The 24,740-nt window shown below is 40.3% G+C and overlaps 1 protein-coding gene across 2 annotated transcripts in view; it reads right to left on the minus strand.

The window, feature by feature from the left end:
- Positions 1-24,740, minus strand: part of uggt1 (UDP-glucose glycoprotein glucosyltransferase 1) — a 177,258-nt gene that overhangs the window by 34,595 nt on the left and 117,923 nt on the right. For both annotated transcript variants that reach the window (XM_073040806.1, XM_073040805.1), the window contains 8 exons: positions 18,450-18,608; positions 17,296-17,381; positions 16,868-16,952; positions 11,749-11,834; positions 9,697-9,801; positions 6,800-6,884; positions 2,281-2,463; positions 712-872 (listed from right to left, as the gene is read on the minus strand). In XM_073040806.1, the coding sequence (XP_072896907.1) occupies positions 712-872; positions 2,281-2,463; positions 6,800-6,884; positions 9,697-9,801; positions 11,749-11,834; positions 16,868-16,952; positions 17,296-17,381; positions 18,450-18,608 (950 nt within the window). The remainder of the gene's footprint in view (positions 1-711; positions 873-2,280; positions 2,464-6,799; positions 6,885-9,696; positions 9,802-11,748; positions 11,835-16,867; positions 16,953-17,295; positions 17,382-18,449; positions 18,609-24,740) is intronic.

The following is a 24,740-nucleotide window of genomic DNA, read 5'->3' on the forward strand; positions in this document are numbered from 1 at the left end:
ACCCAAATAATCTAGCCTCCAACATCTGTTAGTCCTAAGTGTTTGAGTTCTACACTAGCATGGATGCCACAGGCTGATGTCAACAATGGAACACTGTCAAACTGCCTTTCTTGCAGCTGTGCACAGCTTTGGTTTCATTTCATAAGACCATAAGACAAAGGAGCAGAATGAGGCCATCATGCCCATCGAGTCTGCTCCGCCACTCAATCATGGCTAATCCTTTTTTTCCTCCTTCTCAACCCCAGTTCCCGGCCTTCTCCCTGTAACCGTTGATGCCATTTCAAATCAAGGACCTATTAATCTCTGCCTTAAATACACCCAACGACCTGGCCTCCACAGCTGCATGTGGCAACAAATTCCACAAATTCACAGCTCTTAGGCTAAAGAAATTTCTCCGCATCTCATGTATTAATCTTCACCACAAATTCTTTAGAAAGCACATATACAAAGCTTGCATCTGCTTTTCCCAACTGTCCTCCATAAACTCAGAAAAGTAGTGACAAATCAGAGAGTAAACAGATGGAGGTACAAGGAAGTCATCTATTTCTTTTCTTTCATATCCTGAGAGTAGTCCAAAGCACTTTACTACCAATAAAATTAAAATAGAATAATATACTATTATAGTCTAATATTAAAACATCAATAGGGCAAATAAAGGCTGAATGTTTCCTGATCAATAACTTAACTATTGTTAAGCTGCAAAGATCATACCTTATATGGTACTTTCTTCCCTGCAGATGATTTGCCCAATAACCTGACCTCCAGAACCGATACCCATCCATTTCCTTACGACTATCACAGAAAGGAGTGTACCCATAGGGAGCTCCCTCAAGGTCCAATTCGCGCAGCTCCTTTAAGTCAGCACGCACTATCTGTGTGGAAAAAATGGCAAGTTGATCAAGCAAAGAACCTTGCAATTCGTTGTGCATTAAATGGCAAGGAACGGTCTTCAACCATTCCAAGACCTTTTTCCGATAAAGTCAGTGATGCTGCTAAAAGTAACAAAGACATTGCAAGAAATACTGTAAAACCCATTTGCACAATTTCCTTGTTATGACTCAGAATCAATTTACCTAGCAGCATCCTTCTAGCCATGTATATCGTGTCGAAGTGTCAGGTACTATATTGGAGTTCGATCTGTATCTAAATTAAAAGTTTACTGCAAACTCTCATTGCCCGAAAGCAAACTGCAAACACCCCTTAATGCATCTTTAGTGTGGCGTTCAGTTCAGGAATTGCATTGGAATTGATTCAAATGGAAAGCTTTTTAAAAGATTATTAAAATAATTCTGTAATACAAGCTATTTAACTGAGCCCTTTCACACATTCAAGAACCAGACACAAAGGGTCAGGAATTGTTTTAGAGAGTACTAATCGATTTTGTCAGATAGTAACAGATGCATAATAACTTTATTGATTAATATCAATTTTGATATTGAAAACTGAGCTTGCTGATAGTGAAGACCAGCAATTTAGTGCCCAATACTTCAAATGTTAGACCATTTCAGGCAGAGCAGCATAAGGGATACTAAATGACTTCCATACCACTGGATAAAAAAGCTCTCAACTCTGATTGTCATTCAGTAATCCATGCTGGAGACACACTGAGTGCATCAAGAGATTCTACGGTCAAAATGTCCACTAATGTTCACTGTCTGGACTTACCAACAAAGTAAAGGAATGGATGATAATAGAAGGGATTCAGTGGGATCTGAGGAATTAGAACAATGAAAAGGTTTGATAGATAAAGCAGGATGGTAATATATTCAGGTACTGTTGCTGCTTCAAACTTGATGAAGCATACAATATATATCCAAAAAAAGTATGCATGTTAGGTACAATGAGTTTTCAGCCCCGCATTAATCTTTCTATAGAATTGAGAACATTAGGAGCCCTATATCTTCACAGTCAGTTGTAAGAAAACCATCTTTAATTTATCTTAACCATTCCATTGTCTTTCCTTTCTTGCAAAACACAACACACTTAAGGGCACAGATTTTGTTGCTGCAGGCATTCTAAAGGCATATACAAATTGCCTTCATTGGCTCTTTGGGGCTTGAAGGCATCTGCTTCACATCAATACACACTGCTATTGCTGGAATATTCACAAAACAGATATGGCAAGAGCTCCTGTGACTTAAACTGCTATATTTCTTACTTGCCATCAGCTTATTAATATTTACTATCCAGGCTTGCTTAAATGTCAGTTCACATCTGAAGGGTCTTCATATGATAAATATTTAACTAGCAATCAAAAATTCACATCTTAAAAATAATTACTTGATCAGCATCCACAAATAAAATCTTGTCAACAGCCAGTGGGAAAAGCACGTCCAGGAAGAGTATCTTGTAACCCCAGATGATTCTTTGCTTCTCAGTCTGTTGGTGAAGCCACCTGGGCCATTTGTACTGTACCAGTTCATATTGGAAACCATACTTCTTTGCCATGTGTGGGATAAATTCCTACAAAAAAAAGAGTAGACAATAAGCAGAATATAGAAAATGCGACCGATTTAAATTCTGCATTTCACCAATTTGCCATAATCACACTGGCAATTAGCCATGGTTATATTAATTAACATGATTCACTTCTGTGAAACAACTTTTTAACTCTGTAAAAAATGTGTCCAGGTACAGTGCATCCTGCAGGACCCAACATTGAATTCTCTAACTTTGTAATTTGCTCTTTCTTTCTATTAGTATCAAGACTGGTCATTTTGCCTACAATTCCTCTCCTTTTATTCTTTCACTTGTAGATTCTGGCCTGAGGAGGCCCTTCTATACAACATCACCCAGACTGCATACCATTTATAACACCTTATGCAATTAGCTTAATTGTCCATTTAATAGCAAAATTATTTTACTCAAATATAGACCCTTCTTTTGTTCCATCTACTGCCCTCCATCACCTGCTTTCAAACTATCCTCTCCTTCATACCTCCTTCCCAGTGGTGTTGCTATGTTCTTGTACTCTTACCTCTACCTTGGTTATTCCACTATTGTGACGTTAGTAACTATTGCACTGTTTCAGACTGCACTGCAATCTTTGCACCATTCTCACCACTGTATTTATTATTACTGTGTTACTGTTTACTCTGTGAGCTTCAAACAAACAATGAATTTGACTGCACTCTGTGTATGGCCTAGATGGATTTGGTCTCTCCTTCTCAGTTCTGATGGAGAATCTTCGACCTGAAACATCAGCCATTTCTCTTTCCATAAATGCTACCGAGCTAGTGAGCTCCCCCAGCATTTCTGTTTTTATTTTGGATTCCAGCATCTGTAGCTTTTTTGTGTTTAATTTTTTAATTCCTTCTCATGTTAAGCTGTAACATATACACTCAGTGGCCACTTTATTAGGTACAGGAGTGGAACCCAGTGTGACTTCCGCTGCTGCAGCCCATCCACTTCAAGGTTTGATGTGTCGTGCGTTCAGAGATGCTCTTCTGCACACCATTGTTGTAATGCGTGATTATTTGAGTTACTTTCATTTCTTTGTCAGCTTGAACCAGTTTGATCATTCTCCCGACCTCTCCCATAAACAACGTGTTTTCATCCACAGAACTGCTGCTCACTGGATGCTTTTAGTTTTTTGCACCATTCTCTGTAGGCTCTAAGAGACTGTTGTGCATGAAATCCCAGGAAATCAGCAGTTTTTGAGATACTCAAATCACCATGTCTGATATTAATGATTATTCCACAGTCCAAGTCACTTAGATCGCATTTCTTCCCCATTCTGATGTTTGGCTTGAACAATAGCTGAATCTCTTGACCATGCCTGCATGCTTTTATGCATTGAGTTGCTGCCATATGATTGGCTAATTAGATATTTGAGGCAGTACAATAGCATAGAGGTTGGCACAACAGTTTACAGTATCAGTGACCTAGATTCAATTCCTGCTGCTATTTGTAAGGAGTTTGTACGTTCTCCCCATGATTGCATGGGTTTCCTTCGGGTGCTCTGGTTCCTTCCCACAGTCCAAGGACGTACCAGTCGATAGGTAAATTGGTCATTGTAAATTGTCCCGTGATTAAGTTAGTGTTAAATCAGGGGTTGCAGGTCAGCATGGCTCGAAAGGCCAGAAGGACTGATTCAATGCTGTATCTCAATAAATAAAAATAACTATACATTTGCGTTAACAATCAGGTGTATAGGTTTACCCAATAAAGTGGCCACTGAATGTCGTTTAAATTAACCTTGCACTTGGGATTTAAAATAATGACCAAATAAGGTTGGCCTTAGACTGTTTAGCTTAGTTTGGGAAGAGGAACATGAATGAAAAAATATTATTGAAGTATCAAATATAGTTATAGCATTCTTTTCAAGCATCTGTTGGTCAATCATCTTATACACAGGAGAAGGATATTGAGTTGGAGAAGAAAAATCCTTCTATTTTATATATCCAATTTAATTGTGAAACATTGTTTTTTCCAACAATATGATATTGAAATTGATTTTCTACGGGAGTGAAACACAATAATAGCCATTTCTGGATTTTTTTTTGTGTCAGTTCATGAAATTCTACTGAGTATGCGGTGTCCCTGCATCTCTGCCAATGTCATTCCTGGAGAAATAATACTCCTTCTGGAGAAGTGAAGATGAATCTGGACAATGTTGTTTGGCTTTCCAAAGACAATTTGTTTTTTCCAAGGCAGATTTGGATGCTACAACTTATATTTACCAAATGCAACATCAATCCTTACTCCCTTCTCTACCAAATACTACCACCCCCAATTCATAACTCATCTTTCAATCAAAGTTCCAATCTGTGTTACTTCTGTAATGAAGCTGTTGTTTCCAATTCATTTCCCTTTTTCCAGAATACTGGCACTCAATTCCCACTTACTTTTTTCCTCTGAGCTGCCAGTTCTTGATCTATCTATTGCAATGTCAATCCCGAAATACAGCTCCCCCACCCTACCTTCTGTACTGCCAGGTGATGGTGCCTCTGCTTTCAACTTTACCTCCCTTGGTCCAAAACACAGACCTGAACAAACCTTCACCTGACTATTACCTGAAACTGCCCCTTAATGGCAGTACTGAGTGACGGCACAAAATATACAATATCTGGACACATGACCAGTTCCTGACTGTTGTGCTTATCTCTATGAAGACATTAAGAACTTTGCTAAGAGCATTAGTGGGACATGTAAAATAGACTAGTCAATTATAACATCTAATATCAGCCCAGAAAGACAAGGAATATTCTTGCAATCAGTATTTAACTAAAGCACCAAAGCAGAAATGATGCACAGCACCTTCGTTCAAAGTTCACTTCACTTCTCCATCTCTGTCAGTGGCCAAAAGACTTGGTAAACGGCATATCATAACACCAACCCTGTTAGATATTCCTGTTGTCCTATTCATCCTTCTCACACCCTCTCCACAATTTGAAACCAACATGTTTTCTCACCTTCTCATGAAAGGTCCTTATCCTGAAATTGTTTTTTTTTCCATACGTGCTGGATGACTTAGAGTCGTCTAGTAACACAACATGGAAACACACCTCTTGGCACAGCTTGGCTGACCATGCCGCCAGTCCCAAGCTATTCCATTTCAAATACAACGTCAATGAAAATTTATTATCAAAGTATATATATGTCACCATATACTCCCCTGAGGTTTGTCTGTGTTTGGCCTATATTGCTTGAAGGACTTGCTAAGTGCTTCTTATTTTATGTTTTAGCAATCAAAACAAATCCTTAAATTCAACTGCGCACAACACATTTGGAAAGAGAAACTAATTAACTTTTATTTTATGATTCTTGGTTTAAATAGGTTTGCTAAATTTGGAGCATACTTATAATTGTTATGAATGTACCACAGCTCTGAGGGGCCGAAGGGTGCGGGGTAGCCCCCTCCTTTGTGAGAATCGCAAGATCACTATTGAGTCAATTCAGGAGACCCAGGAAATGAGAGAAAGACATGCAGAATCCACAAGGCGGTGGAATGTGTCTTGGCCTCCGAGAGGTGGACCCATTGATGCCGGCTATTGTCTCTTGGAGACGGACTTGTGTATTGCATCCTGTACGATGCATCGACGCCCCAGGCAATGAACCAAGGAGGAAGTTGGTGGAGGGATTGCATCATCCCAACCTGATTGACACCTGAGCCCCTGTGAGTCAGGATAAAAAGAGGGTCTGTGGGCACAGCCCCTCAGAAACACCAGAAGAAACGCTAGCGATCCCGTAATAGCGAAAGCCGGTGGAAGACTACGTGCGTCCGCTTCCATTTGCCCGGAATCGGTGACCTTTGCCACGGAAAAACTGTTTTTAGCTAACAACAGGGAACTCAACTCTCAACGACTCTCGAAGGATTGACATCCTAAACAGAATGGGCAAGTTTTAACCTGTCTCTCTCTCTCTCCAACAATTGCCACACAGGGTCCCCAACGGCTGCAGCCTGTATGAACTGAATGAACTATATATTTCCATTGGACAATTCATTATCCCCTAGACAACGATACAGCTTATTTCTTATTATTACTATACCCGTGCTTTTAGATTTCGTATTGACGACGTATATTATCTGCGTGTTTGCATTGATATTATTTTTGTGTATTTCTATCAATAAATACTGTTAAAAATAGTACCATCAGACTTCAATGGACCTCTCTATCTTTGCTGGTAAGTGACCCAGTTACGGGGTACGTAACATAATGATCAGAAGTGGCTCATTTTATTTGAAAAAATGGGTTGAAAAGGCATATAACACTACAATTCCTACACAAGCACGGAAATGGGTTATAGTATTTTCTCTCTTCTTAATCATACTGGAGTTTGATTTTTTGTTACAAACCTTGAATGTTGGCGAGAGGTAATTCTTAAGGAACCAGAACTTCACTGGTGTTTCAGTGTGCTTCAGGACAGACAGCATCATTATTCTGCAGGGCAATGGAAGACAGAGAGCTAAATATACATATCTTAGAAAGACTGCCTCCTACAAAAAAATCCAGGTAGCTTTTAAAGAACTCATTCCAACCCAACGGTGTGAAATTAGGACAACAAACTATAAATTAGACTTTAAATATAGATATATAAAGAATATAAATTATAGGGAACATAAACACAAGAGATTCTGCAGATGTTAGAAATCTGAGCAACGCGCAAAATGCTGAAGGAACTCTGCAAGCCGGGCAGCATCTATGGAGGTGAATAAACAGCCAATATGTCAGGACCTTTCATGGGGACTGAAAAGGAAGGGGGCAGAAACCAGAATAAAAAGTTGGGTGGGTGAGGTAGGTGGATGAATTAAGAAGCTGGGAGGAGATAGGTGGAAGAGGCAAAAGGGTGAGGAAGAAGGAATTGAATAAGGGAGGAACAGAGGAGGGGAACCAGAATGGGAAATGGAACAGGAGAAAAGAAGGGAAACCTGACCAACATAAATATGATACTGGTAAAAGTTTGCTGATAGATTTAGAAAGGTTATCCCCTTCCTCCTCTTCTATATTTTCACAAACTTACATTCATGTGTTATTCAAATCTCCGAATGCAGGTCTAAGTAGAATATTTTGACAAATTATAGAACCACCTCCTCAAAATCATCAATCCCAAGAAATATGAACATTATTAAAAAGACACGCAAACAATAGATGTTGCAGCTAACTGTAAAATATATTTCTCCATCAGCATAAACTTAAAATGATGACCTGAAATATGCTTATGACCCCTACAACAGTGATCTTGCTTGCACATTTTCAGTGTATTCAAACTCATTTAAAAATGCTAATGAAAAGAAAGCTTAAAACATATGTTTATGAACCTCAAGATGGAATATTTGATTGGAATTCAAAACAAAAAAAATCTAAGCAGAGAGGTGTATTGGAACATTCTGTGGTAAATTAGAAGGGTACATAACTTTGTTTTATCATTTGCAAAAGATGAATTCATTATTTTGAATTGGGATAAAAGCCGACTCAACCTCAACCCCTTTTTTTGTCTGTATCTATAAAACTTTTATTTTGTATTAAAGTTTTGCTGACTTTCTCTTGCCGCTGGCAGAAAACATTCTATGATCTGGTTCAGTGAGCACCGGGGTGAAACCTGATACTTTGTTGGTCACTATGGGTCAGCATCATGCATTGGAATTCCTGGCAAAACATAAGGTGGCCTAATGCTTTCAAAGTATTGTTTTTGTTAGCCAGAAAGAACTACAGTCCACAAATCGATGAATTCGAATGAATCAAGGCCTATAGAAGCAGATGGACCAATTGTCTTTGTCTCTGTCATGTGCTTGGTTATGGAGGCTGCCATTTTGTGGAACTGTTTTATGTCCTCCATTTTGAGTTTGTTACTTGGCTTGATCAGTGTTTTAAAGGAGACATAATAATACCTCAGGTAATCTGCTGAACTAGGGAAGAAGTTCGGCAAAGAAGAAGTTATTTGTGAGGTGTTCTTGATTGGCTATAACATGCAGGTTTGTTAGTGTTGGTCTGTGTCTGATCTGTGTGATTCAAGCTGATTGAGAACAAAGAGCCATAAATTACTGATTGTCACTTGCTGGAAAGAGGGCAATAAATGGATGCTGGCTTGGAGCAGAGGTACGAACAAGGTATGAAAGGTCAGACACATGACCCCTGCAATATTTGAATTGGTAAGAAATGGGGACAAAAGCAGAAAATTCAAGTCTGCTGGCAGCACTAACTCTGTGTAAGAAAAACTATTGGGAATGTGAGGTACTGCACGGACACACGAAGATTCGAAACCGGACTACGAGGAACATGTGGCTAGCAGCAGAAATTCCTTTTTAACTGGTAATATCTTTTCTGTTCTTCAACTGTTCATGGAAGGTCAGGAAAAGTAGTTGGTGTGCACACAAGGAATTTAGTGTATGAATTCATGTACTTGTTAACTTAGACAATAAATATACTTGTCAGTAAATACAGATCTCTCTGTGCCTCTCTGATCATTATTACAAGGGATAATTATTGTAACATTTTGTAAAATGGTATATTTACCTGAACTGAACTCTGAAACCTAACTGATGGGGCCACAGTACTTCAACATTGAAAGCTGTCTTTCAGAGAACAGTACAGCACAGGAATCGGCCCTTTGGCCCACAATGTAGTGCCGAACTGGTTAAAAAGCAAATCAAAAACACCCAAACAATAATCCCTCCTAACTACACAACATCTAGATCCCTCTATCTTCCTTGTATCCCTGTGCCTATCCAAATATCTCTCAAAATCCTCTCATGTATTAGCCTCTACCACCATTCCAGGCATCCACCATTATCTGAGTAAAATACTTACCCCTCATATCCCCCTTCAACCTACCCACCCCCCCACCTTCAGTGCATGCTCTTTGGTATCAGATACTCCCCATCCATTTTATCTATGCCTCTCATGATCTCAAAAACCTCGAGCAAATCTTCCCTCAGCCTCCGCCACTCTAGAGAAAACAACTCAAGTCTATCTAGCCTCTCATGATAGCACATGCTCTCCAAACCATCCTGGAAAACCTCTTCTGCACCCTCTCCAAAGCCTCAACATCCTTCCTACAGTGGGGCAACCCGAAATGTATGCAACACCCCAGATCAAAACATTCTTCTTCATGTTACTGTTTCCACAGAAGTGAAAATCTGAAACATCCATGAAAATTACTTTTGAATGCAGTTCCAAACCTGAGGACAAATAAATTAGGAGTCACAGTAAATCTCTGAGAAACAGTATGGCATGGAAGATAAATTTAACTGACCTTAGAAACCTCTCATACAGGTGACCCGATGCAACTGAGAAGATATTAATGACATCTTCTTTGTCTGATTTTACTTCTTCAGATTTTGGACCTCCTGTGAATCCTCTGTGAAAACAGAAGGTAGAGTCTGATCAATTTTTAACAATGTTATAGGGACGAGGTGATGATCTTGTAAAATTGATGAGAGAGTCTGGCTCTTCATCTCCCTGGATACTGGGTTGAGATTTAAGGAAAAAAAAATTCCGCCTGATGGTAACTCAATAATGACTTATTAAAAATATTTGGACCTGTGGCAACATTGTCAATCTAAGTTCTATACACAGGAAGGCACAGGTATACTAAGTGGGTTAAATAGTTTATGCTTATAGCAGAGAGAACTACGGTCATGGTATAATCTTAAATCTGGAGTAAAATAATCCCTGTCAAGGTAGCCTCGAACTGTGGTCTCCATTTAGGTCATGGCTCAGACTTCGTTGTTTTTTAGATGTGTAGGGATGGTTTAGGGACAGGGAGTGTAGTTATGGGCCGGATTAGGGCTTATGGACAGGGACTTGGGAGTTAGCGGTCAGGTCAGAGTCTGGGCCTCTGCTCCGCACTCCCTGTTTGAAGGTCAGAGAGGAGGTCTCTCCTCCAGGTCAGTGAGAATTGAAGGTCTGTGTGGACAGGAGTATTGTGATTAGTTTTGGGCCCTTATCTAAAAAAGGATGTACTGGCATTGGAGGAGGTTCACAGGAATAATCCTGGGAATGAAAGGGTTAATGTATGAGGGAGCATTTGATGGTTCTAGGCCTGTACTCACTGGAGTTTAGAAGAATGGGGGTGGGATATCTCATTTAAACCAATTGAATATTGATAGGCTCAGATAGAGTGGACATAGGGAAAATGTTTCTTATAGTAGGTGAGTCTAGGACCAGAGGGCACAACCTCAGAAGAGGACATCCCTTTGGAACAGAGATGAGAAGGAATTTCTTTAGTCAGAGTGTGCAGAAACTGTGGAATTAATTGCCACAGATGACTGTGGAGGCCAAGTCTTGGGTATATTTAAAGTGGAGGTTCATTGGTTTTCAATAGTAAAGGGTGTTAAAGATAGAAGGAAGAAGGATGGGGTTGAGAAGGTTAGTAAACCAGCCATGATGGAATGGTGGAGCAGACTTGATGGCTGAAATAGCCCAATTCTACTCCTACGTAAGATGGAGCTGGTGACTCCCGAGGTACGTGAATCTGTGTTTCCAGGTTCAAAGCCTGGAGTTTGGGGTTCTGTTATCAGCGAGTCCTCGAGTTGATACTACAGATTAAAGCCCGGCGGTCTGTATGTCAAGGCCTGATGGCCGAAGTCCTTGGACTGTAAGACCAATGGGGAAGTCGGAGGTTCATGCCTGATAGTCCACGAGTCCAATAGAGGCTGGAGGCGCAGCCTGTCCTGGCGTTGGAGGAATGTCTGTTGCTGAACATTGTGGGCATACTATGTTGGCACTGGAATGTGTGGCAACACTTGTGGATTGCCTCCAGCACATCCTTAGGTTGAGTTGGCTACTAATGCAAATAACACACTTTACTGCATGTTTCAATGTACATACGATAAATAAATGAATCTGAATTTGAGGCCACAGAGACAAGCAGTATAACTTTCCTGAAACTGGAACCAAGTTAAAAGGACCTATAAATTCCATTTATTATTATTACCTACTGTTACAAAAATGCTCTTTACCTTATGGTAACCTGAGTCTTGTGCATTACCTTCGCTACAGTGCAGTGGCAATACAAATTTGCAGATTGTGATAAAATAATTTCAATTTTGCCAACAGCAATGTGCTCTGTAAAAATTATTTTATAAATAACAGTGTAACAGCTCTCGTGTGCTCTATGTATCTGTATCTATAGAAGATAAAAAGAAATGGAACCAGCTTGTGTACAAAACAGAGGGCATGGGATGACAAATGATGACAAAAAATTTTTGATTTAGATTTTACTAATTAACAACTGGTTTGTCTAAAATTATTAATATAATAATAAACACCCTGTATTTCCAGTAATGTCCAAAGATGTTCCTACCTCTTAATGGATTCCCAGAAGCCTTCATTTTCCACATTTCCATCACTGAGGAGTTCTTCATTCATTTTGTCAGGTTTCTTTTGGACCTACAGAAGCACAGCAAAACAATTAATTCTGTGGTCCCTATTTTACCACATTTTGAAGAAATGCAGTTTCTGTGCATTAAACACCTAATGACTTAATGAGGTGAAGAAAGAAGCTGACTGCTGACAAATAGCAGGCAGTTGGAACTTAATATTGCAAAATGCAAAATAATTCTGGGCTCTGGATGAAAAATCAAGATTATCATCATGTCTTAATTCTAAACTTGTCACTTTTCAAACTATCTGAAACAACATTTCTGCACTCAAGCCTGAAGTACACTGCAGTTATAAGTGCAGTGTTCTTTAAGTCCACGCTTGTCTAAAAAGGATCTTCCACAGCTAAACAACAGGAACAAAGTGGTAGAAAAGCTGGTGAATATATCGGTTTAATTAGGCATCTTTTGACATGGATTAGACAGAAACTGGCATGACAGAAACTTTAAGGTGGCTTTCATGTCATTTTGGTGGAAACATCCCTATGAAAATATTTAAAAAAACTCATTGCACTGATAAACAATGAGTTTAACTTAGTGCAACACACACCCAAAATGCTGGAGGAATTCCGCAGATCAGGCAGCGTCTTTGGAGGTAAACAAACAGTCAATGCTTCAGGCTGAGTCACTTCAGCAAGATAGGAGAGGAAATTCAAGTTCAAGTTGAATTTGTTGTCATTCAACAGTACACATGTATACCATCAAACGAAACAATGTTCCTCTGGACCAAGGAGCACAACACAGCACATATAACTCACACTCAAAACACATAAAGTCAAATTATTACAAGTAAATTAACAAATAATAAGTTGCATTTACAAAACAAGTTAAAAGTAAACCAATACTAATGCCGCTTCATATGTGATGAGGCCTGGCTGGCAGCAGGGAGTTCAGTAGTCTCACGGCCTGGGGAAGAAGCTGTTTCCCATCCTAACAGTTCTTGGCCTAATGCTACAGTACCTCCTGCCTGATGGTAGGGAGGCACAGATTCTTGGACGATGGGAACGGTACCTCCCGCCTGATGGCACGGAGTCACAGATTCCTGGACGATGGGAACTGTACCTCCCGCCTGATGGCAGGGAGTCTCAGATTCCTGGACGATGGGAACGGTACCTCCCGCCTGATGGCACGGAGTCACAGATTCCTGGACGATGGGAACGGTACCTCCTGCTCGATGGCAGGGAGTCTCAGATTCCTGGACGATGGGAACTGTACCTCCCACCTGATGGCAGGGAGTCTCAGATTCCTGGACGATGGGAACGGTACCTCCCGCCTGATGGCACGGAGTCTCAGATTCCTGGACGATGGGAACTGTACCTCCCACCTGATGGCAGGGAGGCACAGATTCCTAGACGATGGGAAGGCTTATTGCCAATGCTAGGGGACCAACGTACGCAGTGCTCCTGAGAAATATCTCTGATGGGTGTAAGAGAGAAACAAGTGACCATCTCAGCAGTCTCGCAATGCTTTGTAGGGACTTGTGGTCAGATGCTTTGCAATTCTTGTACCAGTGATGCAATTGGTCAGGATATTCTTGACTGTGCTCCCATAAATATTGCTTAGAATGGGATGGGGGGGGGGGGGGGGTTGGAGGGAGCCTCATTCAACTCAATCCCATCAGGAAGAGGAGATGCTGCTGTGCTTTCTTGACCATGGAAGTGGTGTTGAGGGACCAAGTGAAATTGTCTGTTGTGTGTATTCCCAGAAACGTGGTACTCCTAACTCTCTCTCTGTGAAGGAGTTGTGTGTATGCAGCGAGGAGTGGTCAGCCTGCAGCTTCCTAAAGTCCACAATCAATATTTTAGTCTAGCCCATGTTGAAACTTACGATGTTCTTGCACAACTCTAGGAGCTGCTCTACCTTGTACGCCATCCTGTTGTCTTTGCCGATGAGGCCAACCACTCTTGTGCTATCAGCAAACTTCACAATTCCATTGAACTGGATCTAGCAATGCAGTCAAGAGTCAGCTGTATGAACAGCTGTGGCTGAACCTGGAGAGTGTTGGTGCTCAGTGTGATGGAGTAAGAGAAGTTTTTGCCAACACGGACTGTCAGTGGTCTTTCTGTGAAGAAGTCTAGGATCCAGTTAAAAAGAGAGGTGGTGAGACCCAACAGTTTACCCACCAGCTTCTGAGGAATGATTGTATGGAACACTGAGCTTCAGTCAATAAACACCATCCTGGCATATGAGATGCCATTTTCCTGGTGGGACAGGACGGAATGGAGTGTAGAGGCTATGGCAACATCAGCGGACTGATTTAAGTGATAAGCCAACTGTAAAGGGTTCAACATAGCAAAAAGATGGGACTTAATGTGATCCATAACCAGTTGTTCAAATCACTTCATTAGTGCTGAGGTCAGTACCACTAGGATGGTAATCATTAAGGGAGATCACTGTTGCCTTCTTGGGCACTGGGATGACGGTGGCTGCCTTGAAGCCTGAGGGGACAGTGGACTGTTCCAGAGAGGTTTTGAAGATGTCTGTTAGAACCTCAGTTAACTGGGCTGCACACTCCCTCAGCACCCGACCAGGTATGTTATCAGGAACTGTAGCTTTATGTGGGTTGACTTTGGCTTGCGTCTTCCTCGCTGGCATATCGTTCCATGCATCAAACCAAGTGTAAAAGACAGTCAGCGATTAGGAAGAGAAGCATCACTGTCACTGATGTGGTTTGTTCTAGTCTGAATGCCCTGCCACATGCACCTCGTGTTCTTGAGTGACATGGAAATAGGCTGTATATTCTTTGTGAATAATCCTATTTTGTCTTCCAGATGGTGCAGGAAAGCTGTCTTATCCCCTGGTCTGAAGGCAGAATCCCACTTTCACAGCCAGGCCTGGATCTCTGCTGTCAGCCATGGCTTCTGGTTTGCCCTCAGATAGAGAGTTCAATAACACATAGTTTAATGGTGCATCCTCAATGAACTTGTCCAGTCACAGATCCCACAATCATTGATGTTAATGTGCTGGTCAGAGGCAGATAACTCCCTGAAGAGCAGGATTCCCAAGAGGAGAGGAACGGGGTCGGTGTTCAGCTCACTGCTGTGTGAGATTTACTCATCTCTGTGTGGAACTGAGGCTGCAGCCTGCAACTCACAGGCTCCTGGATCAGCTGCAACGACGAAATGTCTACTCACTTTAGCTTTGAATGTTATTTCTTTACTTCTCAATTTTTGTACAATTTGTTCTTTTTTTCCACATATTTTGACTTTTGTTTGGGTCTTTTTTTGATGGGTTCTAATTGGATTTCTTTGTTTTTGTTGCTGCCTGTAAGAAGACAAATTTCAAGTTTGCATATAGTATACATTTTGATAATAAATGTAATCTGAATTTTGAACATACTCCAGTCTGTGTTTTCAATACAGATCTGCAATGCTGACGTTGCTTCCTTCTGGCAAGGTCTTCGTCTCCCTTTGAACTGGTTTAACTCATTTAATCAGTGGTTGACATGCAGAAATTAACATAACAGGTCAGTGGTCAGAGATTCTGAGGTCAGGAGCAGTTTTGTATGCACCTCGGATGTTGGTACAAACCAGGTCCGATGTGTTCTCTCCTCTGGTAGCAAAGTCAACATGCTGATGGAATTTAGTCAGGACAATTCTTAAGTTAACATAGGAATGAATTGTCAGTACCGAAGCATTCACACACCAGTTTTTATTAACGTACATACATACACCTCCACCGCAGGTCTTGTCAAAGACCACAGGAATTCTGTCGGCCTGAAAAGAGATGAAACCCTTTAGCTGGCTGACCATTTCAGGGGTGGTACCCCGGAGTCATGTTTCTGTCAGTATGAGCACACATCTGTACATCATTTCATGCTGATTAGTCTTAGTCAGAAGGTATCCGGTTTATTTTCTAGTGATCGAATTATTTGCAAGCAAAATGGGCGGGCGAGCTGGACTAAAGGGTTTTGCCTTTCGTATCATGCTTTCCAGGCTTCTGTTTCTTCATGCGTGGCTTCTGAATGCGTCCCCCTGGGTGACTGCTGCAGGCAACAACATGGTGCACAGTAGAGCTCATCTGCTTTCCAACAACTCACTAGTGAGGTAGACTCGCAGTACTTGGCGTTCTTAGTATCCAGCAGTGCCTTGCAATCATAAGAAAGACGTAAAGGACGAACAGTCACACCATTAGTTAGAGCCCGAGTGGCCGCTGTGACTAGATGCGCCACCCATCTTGTTATTAAACCGGAACAAAAGGTGGGAGGAGTACAAGCCGGCAGGTGAAAGGCAAGAACTGTATAACTTGGTCCCTGGTTCATAAATTATATTCAATTTTTCATTTTCTTCTAATGAATTTTTACCAAATAAATGTATAATAATTTGTTAAATCTCCACTGGCAATGACAACAAATTCAACAACTTCTTCATGGAGAAATGGCAACTCATGTATCTAAATCAAAATCATCTTTGAAAAATACTTGCTACTGGACTTTCCCATGAAGAAGTGGGTTCATCAGCTTCATTGGATGTACTCTGGGATCAGGGATTCCCTAATGACAAATCAATACTCCTACTCATCAATGGAATTGTCCTATTCAGAAGTCAATCGTTTCCATTACATCAGCTATTTCTTTTCCAGCTCCAGTGAATTATATTCTTCTTTTGCTATACTGCTAGTAGCTATAAGGTCTTCACAAATGCACATTTATATACATAACCCATACAATAAATTACCTTCCCATATGCTATAAACAGCTCCTCAATCAACATAATTTTGAATAGACTTATTGACTTTTAAATGCTCCCATTGTTCAACTCAATGAAAGGGCTTACTTAATGAATTTCACTGGAACAAAAGTAGATCTGAATATTAAATAGTCCTTTACAGGGAGAAACAGACCTGCTGTGTTAATCACTTATTCCAACCTGGTTTATTTATTCTTAATCTACATAATATACAAGATACAGGCTTGAAAAAAGAACACTATACACAGAGTATCCCTGAGAAGCAACACTTTGTGAACTAACTTTAGTGTTTGGTCTTCAATAATCCCCCTTTTCAGCTTTTTAATCCATACTTACATACTTGTAACAAGCATACCTTCACTTTAATAATTTTGCTTTTGAAGCTGTCAAGAACAACAGTTACTTCATCACTACCAGGAGGAGAGTCTGCTCCATCATGACTGAATAATGAAATACAAACACAAACTTCAGAGAAGGGAAAAAAGTCACATTTTTAAACTCAGAAGCTGCAATTAAACAAAATGTTGAAATTTGGAAATTATTGCTTTGAGAAATAATTATTGATTTGCTTAAGAGCATTAAACACCAACATGTCATTTCACAGTCACTGCTTCTGACTAGAACGAGTAACTACTGCACTATTTCCACATTGGCTCACTAGAAGTAGGCCAGTACTTTAAAAAGATCTCTCCAGGGAGAAAGGAGAGGGGAAAAGAGGGATCTCTGGGTGATTATGAGACCACACAGGTCTTCAACTACAACAAGGACTCAGGGATACCATACCTGTAAATTTTATAAATATCTTCTGATCTTCCCTTCCTTAATCTGAGTGACCAAGCACCAGGGTTGGCTTTTAACTGGAAATAGCCCTGTTTAAAAAAGCAACATGGATATTTAGCTTCAATGTAGTCACCTTAATTATAGTTCACATTGGGGGTTTTTTTCAGTTAAAAAGCAAATTCAATATTTACTCATTTCCATTTAACTAAAACAGTACTTTTAAAATTCTAAGCGATTCTGTATTGTTTAATTGAAACAAATTATACTCCATTAAACCAAATGAAAAGGGAACCTTGAGAGAGTAGGGGATTAAGAAAATATTATTTATGTGCAAATGATATACAGTCAAGAGTTTTTGAATGGCACAAGAACTCAACATGAGAATGCACTATTTTTAATGGTAGTTCCACCTTAGTACTGAATTACAAAATGGGTGGACACTTGCTGAAAGCTGTGGGATAAAGCAGGAACTACAGCTGCACAAGGGTTAAACCTGCTGTGGAGAAATTGATAGCATGCTAGTTCAAGTGAATGGAGAATAGATTAAGTAGAAGCAGAGCTGAGAAGCCTTAAGGTCTAGAGTAACAGGATTACAAACATGTTTCCCGAAAGCTTAATATGACTTCCGTTAACATAGTTTATAAGATCAAATGACATAAAAGCTTCTCACCTTGAGCATATTTTGTTTGGAGTTACGGCCTCTGGATTCCAGATATTATTTCATGAGTAGCTAATTGTGATTTTTAATTGGGATGAGATTTGCATATTGAGAATATTGAACACAAGGGATAGATTAAAGATTAGCTTTGTCACATGTACATCGAAATATCGAAACATACAGTGAAACATGTTGTTTGCGTCCACTCAAATCGAGGACTGTGCTGGGGGAAATCCCACAAGTGTCAGCAAACTTCTGAGCATGCCCACAACTTACTAACCCTTACTGTACATGCTTGGAATGCGGGAGGAAGTCCACGTGGACATTGGGAGAACAAAAAAGAGCATATAACATTCAACTCAACTTGAAAAAGGAGGACATTTAATGAAAAATGATTTAAACAATGGACATTCACAGCATTCACACCATGGACAGAATACATATTAAAATCTTTGAATAAAATTTATATTAATGTTTGCAAAGCACGCTGACTACCTACCAAGTTTGCCATTACAATTGTGTCTACGATTACAGGGTTTGCATTTGTACCCAGCGTGAACTGGAGACCTCTGGGTGGTTGTCCAGTTGAAACATCATAACAATGTCCTTCCAGCAAAAGATACTCCAGTTCATACTCTGCTGCTATGCCACCATCAACCTGAAAATGAGAGTCAAAATGAGACATTCGTATGGTTTGCACTTCTTCGGGAACTATTATATGCTCGGAAAATCAACTGCACAATGCTGGCTTTTTCCTAGTGTTATGCACACAAAAAGTAGTTTAGTTTTAAGGGAAAATATGACGACTGTTTTTCTAAACTCTTGCATCACTTGTAAAATTCAGACTGCATACAGTTGTAAGCAAAGGTTTGTGAACTCTTTGCAATTAATTACCTGAGTTTCTGCATTAATTACTTACAAAGTGTGGTCTGATCTTCAGCCACATCACAATAATAAACAAACACAATCTGCCTAAAATAACAACACACAAACAATTGTACTTCTTCTTGTCAATACTGAGTACATCATTTAAGCAATCACAGACTAGGTTCAAAAAAGTATATGAACCTCTGGGGTAATGCCTTCTACAAAAGTTATTTAGAGTCAGATGTTCCAATCAATGAGATGAGATTGGAGGTGTGGGTTGTAGAGGTGTACTACCCTATAAAATAGACAAAGTCAGGTTACTGTTAGAGCCTGCTCTTCTCAAGAAAGATCCATTTATGTACACCATGCCTCGATCAAAACAACTTTCAGAGAACCTTAGAAGAAGAATTGTAAAGATGCATGAAGCTGCAAAAGGCTACAAAAACAATTCTAAAGACCTGAGTGAGAATGCAGCTTTCTTAAACAGCGTGTTACCGAACCTACAAGGGAACATACTATCTTGGATCCGGTCTTGTGCAATGAGGCAGGTAAAATTAGCAATCCTGTAGTTAGGGATCCCGTTGGAAAGAGTGATCACAGTATGATTGAGTTTCTCATACAAATGGAGGGTGCAATAGTTGATCTAAAACTAGTGTATTATGCCCAAACAGGGGAGACTACAACAGGATAAGGGAGGAGTTGGATACAGTAGAATGGGAACACAGGCTATTTGGTGGGACGGTTGAAGAACAGTGGAAGACTTTCAAAGAGATTTTTCATAGTGCTTAACAAAAGTATATTCCAGTTAAAAGCAAGTTCAGTAAGGATGGAGAGAGCTATCCATGGACAACTAAGGAAATAAAGGAAGGCATCAAACTGTAAGCTCATGTGTACAAAGTCGCCAAGAGTAGTGGGAACCTGGAAGATCGGGAAACTTTTAGAAAGCAACAAAGAACCACTAAGAGAGCAATAAAGAAAGGGAAGATAGATTATATGAAAATAAACTAACACAAAATATAAAAATGGATATTAAAAGTTTTTATAGTTTTATAAAGTGGAAAAGGGTGGCCAAAGTGAACGTCGGTACCTTGGAGTAACGGGAATTGATATTGGGTAATGAGGATATGGCCGAGACTTTGAATGACTATTTTGTTTTGGTCTCCACAGAGGTGGACATGTCTAACATGCCAAAGAGCGATGTTATGGATGTGATGGGAGGTGAGGACTTTGATATAATAGCCATCACTAAAGAGGTAGTGTTGAGCAAACTTGTGGGCCTAAAGATAGACAAGTTCCCCGGTCCTGATGGAATGCATTTCAGGGTACTGAAAGAAATGGCAGACGTTATAGTTGAGGATTTGGTGTTAATTTACCAAAATTTTCTGGACTCTGACAGGTCCCAACAGATTAGAAGGCAGTGAATGTCACACTACTGTTCAAAAAAGGATGTAGGCCAGTTATTTTAACATCTATAGTTGGGAAAATGTTTGCAGCTATCATTAAAGAAGAAATAGCGAGGCATCTGGAAAGAAATGGATCCATCAGGCAGACACAGCATGGATTCAGTAATGGCAGGTTCTGTTTTGACAAACTTACTGGAGTTCTTTGAGGATATAACAAGTGCAGTATATAGAGGGGAACAGATGGATGTTATTTACTTGGATTTCCAGAAGGTGTTCAATAAGGTGCCACATAAAAGAATTAACCACAAGATAAGGATGCATAGAGTACGGAATAATGTATTAGCATGGATGAAGAATTGGTTAACTAATAGAAAGCATAGAGTTGGGCTACACGTGTATTTCACTGGTTGGCAATCAGTGGTGAGTGGTGTGCTGCAGGAGTTGGTGCTGGGCCCGCAAATGTCAATGATATACATTAACAATCTGGAAGAGGGGACCAAGTGTAATGCACCTAAGTTTGCTGATCACACTAAATTGAGTGGAAAAGCAAATTGTACAGAGGATATGGAGAGACTGCAGAGAGATATAAATAAGTTAAGTGAGTGGGCAAGGGTCTGGCAGATGGAGTACAACGTTGGTAAATGCGAGATCATCCACTTTGGAAGGGAAAATGAAATATCAGATTATTATTTAAATGGTACAAGATTGCAGCATGTTGCTGTTCAGAAGGACTTGGCAATGCTTGTGCATGAATCGCAAAAGGTTGGTTTGCAGATGCAGCAGGTTATCAAGAAGGCAAATAGAATGTTGGCCTTCACTGCTAGAGGGATTGAATTTAAGAGCAGGGAGATTATGCTGCAACTGGACAGGGTACTGGTGAGGCCACGCCTGGAGTACTGCGTGCAATTCTGGTCTCCTTAGTTGAGGAAGGATATAATGGCTTTGGAAAAAGTGCAGAGGAGGTTCACCAGGTTGATTCCAGGGATGAGGGGGTTAGACTATGAGGAGAGATTAAGTCGCCTGGGACTGTACTCACTGGAATTAAGAAGGATGAGAGATCACATATAAGCATATAAAATTAAGAAAGGGATAGATAAGATAGAGGCAGGAAAGTTGTTTCCACTGGTAGATGAGACTAGAACTAGGGGATATAGCCTCAAGATTCGGGGGATTAAATTTAGGACAGAGATGAAGCAGAACTGCTTTTCCCAAAGAGTGGTGAATCTGTGGAATTCTCTGCCCAATGAAGCAGTGGAGGCTACCTCAGTAAATATACTTATGACAAGGTTGGATAGATTTTTACATAGGAGGGGAATTAAGCACTATGGGGAAAAGGCAGGTAGAGGGAGATGAGTCCATGATCTTATTGCATGGCAGAGCAGGCTCAACAGGCCAGATGGCCTACTCCTGTCCTATGTCTCATTTTCTTATGTTCATCAATCCACAGTAAGAGAAATTGTCTACGAATGGAGGAAAGTCAGTACTGTTGCTACTCTCTCTAGGAGTGGGCATCCTGCAAAGGTCACAAGAAGAGCACAATGAGCAATGCTGAAGGAGGTGAAAAAAAACCCAAGGGTAATTGAAAAAGACCTGCAGAACTCTCTAGAACTTGCTAAAATCTCTGTTTGTGTGTCCACTATAAGAAAAACACTGAACAAGAATGGTGTTCATGGAAGGACACCACAGAGGAAACCACTGCTCTCTAAAAAAATATTGCTGCACATCTCCAGTTTGCAAAAGACCGCCTGGATGCTCCACAAAGCTTCTGGGACAATATTCTGTGGACAGATGAGACAGAAGTTGAACTTTTTGGCAGAAATGCACACTGCTTTGTTTGGAGGAAAACGGGCACTGCACACCAACACCAAAATCTCATCCCAACTGTGAAAGGAGTATTGCGGTTTGGGGCTGCTTTGCACCCTTCGGGCCCGGACAGTAAGACAATGATCTGAAACTCAACAGCAATTCAACAAGAGAATGGTTTAAAAAGAAGAAAATTTGTGTTTTGGAATGGCCAAGTCAGAGTCCAGACCTTAAGCCAATCGAGATGCTATGGCACGTTGTGAAGAGGGATATTCCTGCAAGGAATTCCAGAAATATTGATGAACTGAAACAGTTTTGTACAAAGGTATGGGTCAAAATTCCTCCTCACCATTGTGCAAGTTTGATCAGCAGCTACAGGAAACATTTGGTGGAGGTTATTGCTGCTAAGGGAGGTTCTACCAGTTATTAAATACAAGGGTTCACATACTTTTGCCTGGTTTGTGAATGATTAAACATTGTGTTCAATAAAGACATAAGAAGTACAACTGTTTGTGTGTTATTACTTTAGGCAGCTTGCATTTGTCTTAGATGAAGGTCGGACAACATTTTATGAGTAATTAATGTAGAAAACCAGGTAAATGCAAAGGGTTCAAAAACTTTTTTCTTGCAACTGAAAACCCTGGTACAATTTGCTTTTGCCACCCCAAAAGAATTACAGCATTAGGAACAAATTGGAAGATGTCATTCCTAATTCAGTACTCCAGGGAGTTTCACCACACTTCCCAGTTGTTGGGCAGTGCCAGGACAACACAAACCATTTCTTGCAACATTGAGGCTAAGTACATAACACAACAAATTAAATACCTTTCACCACAAAAAAAACAACTAGCTCAAATAATCCCAGATATATACTTGGGCCCTGAGCTCCAAACACCTTCCACTGCAACCTGCAAACTGCCAGACTCAAGGTACCTTTTCCCTGCTTCTGAAGCCATATCCCTCTGCTCAATCTCGGGCTTAATAAAACCTGCTACCCTTGAAACTCCCAGCTGATCCTAATGCACTGCTCAACAACAACAATACGTCTGTCCTTTCTCCTAACTTTCTCATTCCACACAACCTGCTGATCTCTGCATCCCACTGCTAGCCCTCTCTTTTTCTACCAGATGCAATCCAAGGCAATTCTGTTCCCCACCTCCACCTCCTAACCAAACTCTCAGATACACCTTGGGGAAAAAGAACAAAGCAAGACAATGAAAATGTCCAATGCTGTATCCAACATGGGCCCTAGTCACAGTTGAAGCTTGATGGAGTGGACTACAACCAAAACAATCATTAGTTTCAGTCTCCACACCATTGCAGCATACCCCATTGACTGCAGTAGAGTTCCTGTGCAACTTCCTGGTGACTAGAAAAGCTAGTTCAACTATGGATAGTGCAGAGGAAAAGCCATAACTCAGATCTGTGCCACTTCTAATGAAGAAGTGTCCAATTAGCTCTATTTTTCTCTTTCTCCACAACCTGTATTTTGTTTTTTCCTTTGGAGTATACATCTAATTTCCTTTTGGAAGTCACGGTTGAATTCACTTCCACCTTTTCAAGTAGTGTTTTCCAGATGATAGCAATCTAGTGTGCAATTAATTCTCATCCCAGCCTTTGTTATTTTGTTGACTACCCGAGATTCATGCCTTCTGGTTATAAACTCACTCATCAATGAAAACAGTTTATCTTTAGTTTCTCAACCAGAACCCTCCAATTTCAGCATTTCTGTAAGTTTATCCCTTCACAGCCTCTGCTCCATAGCAGACTATGCTCATTTCTTTCATCCTGCAACATGACTAAAGTCTCTCAATCATCAAATAAATCTATTAAGTATCATCTCCTAGAATTGGCATCATGTAAGATATTGAACCCCAAATTGAATGCAGAGTTCCTACCAGTAATCATGATCAATAAAACACTTGAAAACTTCTACAGAAGTACAGTGGAGAGCAACTGCACAGGATTGAAAGAAGCTATGGAAAGTTGTAAAATTAGTCAGCTCCATCATGGGCATTAACCTCCATAGTATCCAAGACATCTTCAAGGAGTGGTACCTCAAGAAAGGCAGCGTCATTTATTAAGGACCCTCATCACTCAGGACATGCTCCCTTCTTCACTGTTACTATCAGGAAGGAGATACAGAACCCTGAAGGCACACAATCAGCGATTCAGGATCAGCTTCTTCCCCTCTGCCATCCAATTCCTAAATGGATATTGAACCCATGAACACTGCCTGACTGTTTTAATTATTTCTACAAACCCCATTTCCAGAAAAGTTGGGATATTTTCCAAAATGCAATAAAAGCAAAAATCTGTGATATGTTAATTCACATGAACCTTTATTTAACTGACAAAAGTACAAAGAAAAGATTTTCAATAGTCTTACTGACCAACTTAATTGTATTTTGTAAATATACACAAATTTAGAATTTGATGGCTGCAACACACTCAACAAAAGTTGGGACAGAGTTAAAATAAGATTGAAAAGTGCACAGAATATTCAAGTAACACTGGTTTGGAAGACTCCACATTAAGCAGGCTAATTGATAGTAGGTGAGGAATCATGACTGGGTATAAACGTAGCGTCCATTAAAGGCTCAGTCTTTGCAAGCAAGGATGGGTTGTGGCTCACCCCTTTGTGCCAAAACTCGTGAGAGAATTGTTAGTCAGTTCAAAAGGAACATTTCCCAACACAAGATTGCAGAGAATTTAGG

The sequence above is a fragment of the Hemitrygon akajei genome, chromosome 3 (genome assembly GCF_048418815.1).
Source record: "Hemitrygon akajei chromosome 3, sHemAka1.3, whole genome shotgun sequence".
Lineage (NCBI taxonomy): Eukaryota > Metazoa > Chordata > Chondrichthyes > Myliobatiformes > Dasyatidae > Hemitrygon > Hemitrygon akajei.